This window comes from Brachionichthys hirsutus, unplaced genomic scaffold (genome assembly GCF_040956055.1).
Source record: "Brachionichthys hirsutus isolate HB-005 unplaced genomic scaffold, CSIRO-AGI_Bhir_v1 contig_947, whole genome shotgun sequence".
Taxonomy (NCBI): domain Eukaryota; kingdom Metazoa; phylum Chordata; class Actinopteri; order Lophiiformes; family Brachionichthyidae; genus Brachionichthys; species Brachionichthys hirsutus.
In genome coordinates this window covers 107,436-113,547 of record NW_027180496.1, presented here as the reverse complement: position 1 = coordinate 113,547, position 6,112 = coordinate 107,436, and the positions used below count along the sequence as shown (strand labels likewise).

The following is a 6,112-nucleotide window of genomic DNA, read 5'->3' as shown; positions in this document are numbered from 1 at the left end:
AAAAAGCCGTCCCCCATCGTGCTCCAGTTACAGGCTAGCAGCACCAGGTCTGGAGGACGGGGACACAGTTAGGAAAGGCAGGTTCAAGAGTGGCGGCTGCACCACTGGGGGGGAAATCATTTAAGGTGATTTATCAAATTTCAATTACAGGACAGAGAGAGGATTTCTGGGAAATGCAGTTTCACTGATCTTAGATCTGAGCCCGTCGTCTTAGTTTGAAGCTGTATTCAATCTGCATTAGACGTTAATCAGCAGGCATCTTACCATAAAGGAGGTAACCACATGTGATGGCTACATTTAGCTTGACCAGGCTGGGGTCGCCCCTGTGAAACAGCAGAAAGCACACGGTGAGTGTCTTTGAGCGGAGCAGACCAAACAACCGACCGAGGGAAGCCTCCAGAACAAAACATGGACTCCCTTTGATCGATCACACACAGAAACGTTGAGACTCACATACATGACAGCGTGGCGTCTCTTACATCCAACGTCTGTTCAGACATCCGATCCTGGACACGTGTAACGGAACCCCGCAGAAACACAAACACCCAACATGAGCGCACGTAGCGACCAGGCGGTCGGCTGCGTGAGGAAACGCCCCAACCCTCAGGTGACACCGGGCCTGCTTGGAGTCATCAGCTCATGATCCACCTGCTGCGCTCGGGGTGTCCTCTTTGCATTTAGCGTGCATGTGCGATGTAAACCCATCTGCTCACGCGGCGCTAACAGCTGCAGGCGTTTGGAACCGGCTCCTTGCTCCGCGCCGTGTCGAACGGGCGATTCTCATTAGCGAGTTATGGATGAGGCACTCCGGCTAACCGATCGGAACCACTTCACCTCCACTCACACAGGAACGCTGGGTAACACGCAGTAACAGATAGCGTGGTGGCCAGAAAGTCCAGAGGCTCCTCGATAATCCCATCAGCGGCGCACAGCTTCAGGTAATTAAATGTAGAGTGAAGCCACGCTCCTCTCTAAATGTAAAGAGCTGCGACTTCTCGCCCAGACTCAGGCCAGAAGTGCTTTCCTTTCCTTTCCAGTTAACTCTGCTGATCTTGGGAGGAACAGTTTTCTTTTAGGTGTAGAAGTTCTGATTAATGTGCGCTGCGCTTTACCAATGCATTTTCATTTTACGAGCATGAGCAGCAAGCGATGCAACCATTGATCAGAATATTTTAATCCTAGCATTCATCCAGTTTGGACCACCTGGAATGTCGCAGAGTTGCATCGCCACGATGGATCCGCTCACTCGAGACTAGATCCACCAACGAGTGATCTTTGAAGATTACCCGAATAATATCTGTGGCAATATTTTGACAGCTTCGTAACTTTACCCACCAAAACCGTGACAATGTGACTGCTGACAAGGACGCAATCCTACGCTACGTTTCGCGGTTGCGACAGCAACGCACACAAATCAAAAATAATGGAAGCGAGACACAAGTCTGTTTGAAAATCTCACGGACAAAAGGTCGCTCAAGGTGACGCTGCCATCGATAGTCTCTTCCTCTCACACCCTGGATTTACAGACCTGCCAGAATAATGAAGAGTCCAGATTTTATTATTAGACCCATCTCACATCGTGCGACACGCATCAAACAGACACAAGTGAATCGAACGGCCACACAAACAGAAGTTTGCAGGCACCGTTCATTCAAATCAACGCAGATGATATGCGCCCGCACTGAAAGAGCATTTCTCAATCCGAGGCCAATTAGATTTGACTTGGAATATTCAGGAAAGAAAAAAAGCGAGGCTCACAGAAAAGAGGCCAAAGTTTAGGATAAAAACCTAAACCTGTTCTCGTGGCCCGGCGTGTCGAGAGGGAGACGCGGTTCTCACCACTGAATGGATTACGATAACAGCCGGGCCGCCGAACTAAAACGCTCCTAAGAGTCCAGCTCCGCGGCGGGCGAGGGAGAACAATGTGGCCCGTGTGACGGGCATTAATGATGCCGGAACACAATCAGAGTCTGTTGCAACTCGATGAGCTTTAAGGCTTTATTGTCGAGGTGCTGCTGGGCGATGAAGAGGAAGAAATAGACAGATGTAGCGAACTGCTAGGATAAGGCTCGAGCGCTAATATTAAGAACCTGGAATGCATGCGGGACAATGGAGACGTAAAGAGAAATGATGCGACAGGAATAATCCTGTCCCAAAAAACAGCATGTGAAAAAAAGGAGGAGGAGGGCTAAGCTACAAGCTAGCTGAGCAGATGAAGACTGGCAGCAGGAGGAGAGACGTAGCCCCCCCCACTTTCCTCCCTTCCTTGTGACCCCCCCCCCCCCCCCCCCCCCCCCCGCACGCCTCCATCAGCAGTGAGGCCCAAGCCTACACACAGACAATGAGAGAGGGAGGTGAGCTGCGTCGATTTGACAGCAGAGACTCGGAGTGTAACGGACAGCTGGAGGCAGCAGGAGGCTCACGGAGGGCTGGCCGTGTGAGGAAAGGGGGGAGGAGGAGGAGGAGGAGGAGGAGAAGGAGGGGAGCTGTTGTCTGCTATGAAAAGAAGCCTTGTTGGTCGGAGGGATTCTAGTTTGCCTGCTAGAGAGCCAAAGAGGAAGCACAACAGAAGGGTGAAGAGGAGGAGGGCGGCGAGAGTGCTGAAAGCGAATAAGGGAGAAGGGAGAAGCGGAGAGATGAATTGTTTGAGGAGGCCCATTTAGATATTGGAAAAGAGGAAGAAATGTGGAAGGAAGCAAGTTCTCTCTCTCTCTCACACTCTTTAAAGATTTACTGATGGCAAAAACGCAGCGGTAGCAGAGAGAGAAGACGGCAAAGACAATAATCAAAGGCTAAACCCACTGAATCTACAGCTCCCTGGAGGCTCCTCTCACACCGTGGATCCATCCTCACCCCCCCCCCCCCCCCTTCATTCTGATGAAGGTAATGCCATTTTCATACTTCCAAAAGGCATTAACTACCAATCCTGGCAATCCTTCACTACCACCCGCCTCCCATCGTCATCCCTTTATGTGCTTCTCGCCTTCCCTTGTGAGCCAGACATGGCTGCCTGTCAGAAAAGGAAGATGCAACAAGACAGGTTTCTCCTAAAAGCGTTCAGACTCATCCCCCCCCCCCCCCCATCTGCCTGCCAAAATGGCGTGGCGTATTGTGTCAGTGATCCTGCCTTTTCCATCATCCGTTGTGCTCTTCATAGAGTTTATGGCAATTCTCCTGCCTCGATTTAGTGCTTCTGCATATTTCCTTTTGGGGATGAGCTTTTCTTTTTTGTTCCTCTTACCAGACGGGGTCGGCGTTAACCGCGTCGTCGAACCACAGGATGTAGACGCAGAACAACCCCACGACCAGGGCGTGCACGGTGGACACCAGCCTGGGGACACACAAACACAGGAGGAAGCATGCAGCAAACAGAATCTGAGCCCCTCCTCAGATGCTCCAGGCCCTGTCCGGCTGACCAGCGGACTCAGAACTGTGTCTGAAAACAAGAGGGTTGAAAAACGTTGCAGTTTTTGTGGCTTTTTAATCTCCTGTTGGTTCTTAGAACGCTGCAGCGTTTCAGTGAAGAGAGAAGACGCGCCGCTGTCCCGGGTGTTTCTCGGCTGTGTCTGTTCTTCATGCACTAAAGTCACTGTTGCATAAACAGCACACACACACACACACACACACACATACACGGCGAGCACTGGCTGTTACGCAACACCAGGCCACTCTGAAGTGAACGTCAGTGCATGGTCTTTGACTTGGCGGTGCGGAATAACGATTCTCTGAGTGCCGAGACAAAAACCAGACGAGATTCATCTGCAGATTATTCTCAGGTCTGATTTTTAGCTTTAATTATTCACATTCCTCTTGATATCGGACAGATGTGTTTCCTGATCAGACATTCACCACAAGCCTCCTGCTGAGCGACAGAATGTGCAGCTGCTTGACAGGCTATCATCAAAACTTCCACAATAAAGGTGCAAGGAGCCATTTGTTGGATTGCTCGCTGTAGTAACGGCACTGCGGTGACAGCCTGTCAGCCTTTCAGCCCGAGGGCAAGTAGGGGAATTGGCCGATGATTGAACTGTCATAGCGTATATCTATTAAATCTGAACACTCCTGTCAATGCTGCTGCGGTCCTTAATATTTGCTATTGTCCACCACCGGCTGACAGCTGATGAATAATGATGTGACGAGATGCTCAGCGGGAGAACCGCCACACGGATTCTGATCTCTCAAATGCATCACAACCAGCAGGTAATCAAATATACACACAAAAGGGATTTACATGTCAGGCTACGTTCAACCTGCAGTCTCAGATCATTTTTTTTTATTTGCATTTAAAAATGGTTCACAAATCCGCAGCGGGGTTCCATTCTGATTTGGGCTACTTTCACATAATCTGATTCACATAATCTGATTCCTGCAGACATGGCAGCTATGTGGAGAATCAGATCAGAAGTAATGCGTGTGGATTTTCTCACATTGCTGAAACTTCATTCACTGACTGCCAGCAGCGGTGGAAGAGCGTCAAACGTGGAGACTGGCAGCGGCAACAAGCGGAAAACAGGAGACCTTCAGTCGCAGAATGAACACGGCAAATCCGAAGAAACAAATCCAAACAGAGGAAGGACTCCAACGAAAATGACAAACTGTCCAACGTTTGGGACCATTTCAAGCTAAAAAATAATAATAACGGAGAACTATGTGCAAAAGGACGACATCGATGTTGCTGCGCTCAAACAGGAAGCATCCAAACAACCAGAAACCAGGCAAAACCAATATAATCAGCGAACGCAGTGTTTATGCTAGCTATATAAATATAGAACTATAGTACCCGGTAAAATAAAGTGAATACAGTATACACTAAAGTCCCTGTTTTCAAACACGCTACTTTGTATGTTCATTTGAAAGACGAATAATACTCATAGAACCCTAAAACAACATTATAATGCTAGTTAAAATGTGAAGACAGTTTTTAATTTATAGTTTGACGCATGCTAGTTCTGGTTTTTTTTTTTTAAAGTACACTTATGTGTATCATTTAGAATTATTAAACATGTGTATTTTCTTTCTTTCATTCAGCAAATCTCAGCCCCGCATTTACACCTTCCTGAAACGCCACTGCACAGATCATAGAGATAATGCATAGCCTGTGGTATAATTAGATTTTATACACTATGAGGCTTCACTCAGGTATTTTATTTTTATTATTTGCATCCAATGCTCTTGTGAAATTAACGTGCAATCTTAATGCTAATGAGTGCAGTTGAAAATAAATGTTATTGGAAGCATTAACATTTGTTTGTTTTATACCTCTTAAAATATTCTGAAACACTTTAATGTAGACGAATCAATTACTTAAATAGTCGATAGCTGCAGCCCTAACTTAAACTGAGGCCTGTCCCATCGGATGCCTGATGTTTATTCATTTAACTCTCGGTGCTTATCCAGATTTTGTCGACATATTTTCACTTTAGAGCTCTTTATAATGATCCTTGGAACGTCTTCTGACTTCAAGTCCAAACATTCAAAACATGCTAACTGCGAAGTTCAGATAGCAGAACAACTGGAGCCGCCTAATTAAGGTCGCGTCTCTTAAACAACGACGGTCGAGTGTCCCGACGAGCTTCGGGGGTGTTAATGGATGGATACGGTTACCTCCAGGTTAGCGCTCCAGGCAGGACAAGAAACGACACTGAGACATCACTACATCGCGCGCACACACACGAAGAAAAGCGCGTCTTTCTGGAGGCGTGGCTTCATGGTACACACCTGGAGTTCCACTCCGTGAGCTTGGTGGGAGGCAGCCGACCATAACCAGGTGTGATGGCGGAGGAGAGCTGCGGGCTGACCCCCGAGAACAGAAGCTGGAAACCCACGAAGCTTCCAGCGACCACGGCCAACTCTCTCGTCTCCATCACTCACCTGGGAACAGGAGGGGAGAACACAGGACAGGAGGAGTGGGGACAGGAAAGGGTGGTGCACAGGGACACAATGGCCGCCGCTAGATGCGTGCCAGTCATCCTGCAGGAGCCGAGGTGGCGGTGAGGGAGAAGCAGCACCAATCAGACCACGGCGAAGCGGAAGGTAGACGGGTGAATTATCATCAGCGGTCTGAGGGCAGGGCCATGAGACACTGGATTTAAGGGCAACAGAGGGGAAAGTA

At 48.5% G+C, this 6,112-nt stretch overlaps 1 protein-coding gene across 1 annotated transcript; it reads right to left on the bottom strand.

Moving 5' to 3' along the window:
* Positions 1 to 7: 7 nt before the first annotated feature.
* On the bottom strand, positions 8 to 5,864 carry LOC137915590 (TLC domain-containing protein 4-B-like; the record flags this gene model as incomplete). The annotated part of the gene is made up of 4 exons (XM_068758784.1): positions 5,719 to 5,864; positions 3,242 to 3,331; positions 265 to 323; positions 8 to 49 (listed from the first exon to the last, which is right to left on the bottom strand). Coding segments are annotated over exons 1-4 (337 nt in total), but the record flags the coding sequence as incomplete, so codon positions are not given.
* Between the last annotated feature and the right edge of the window lie 248 nt (positions 5,865 to 6,112).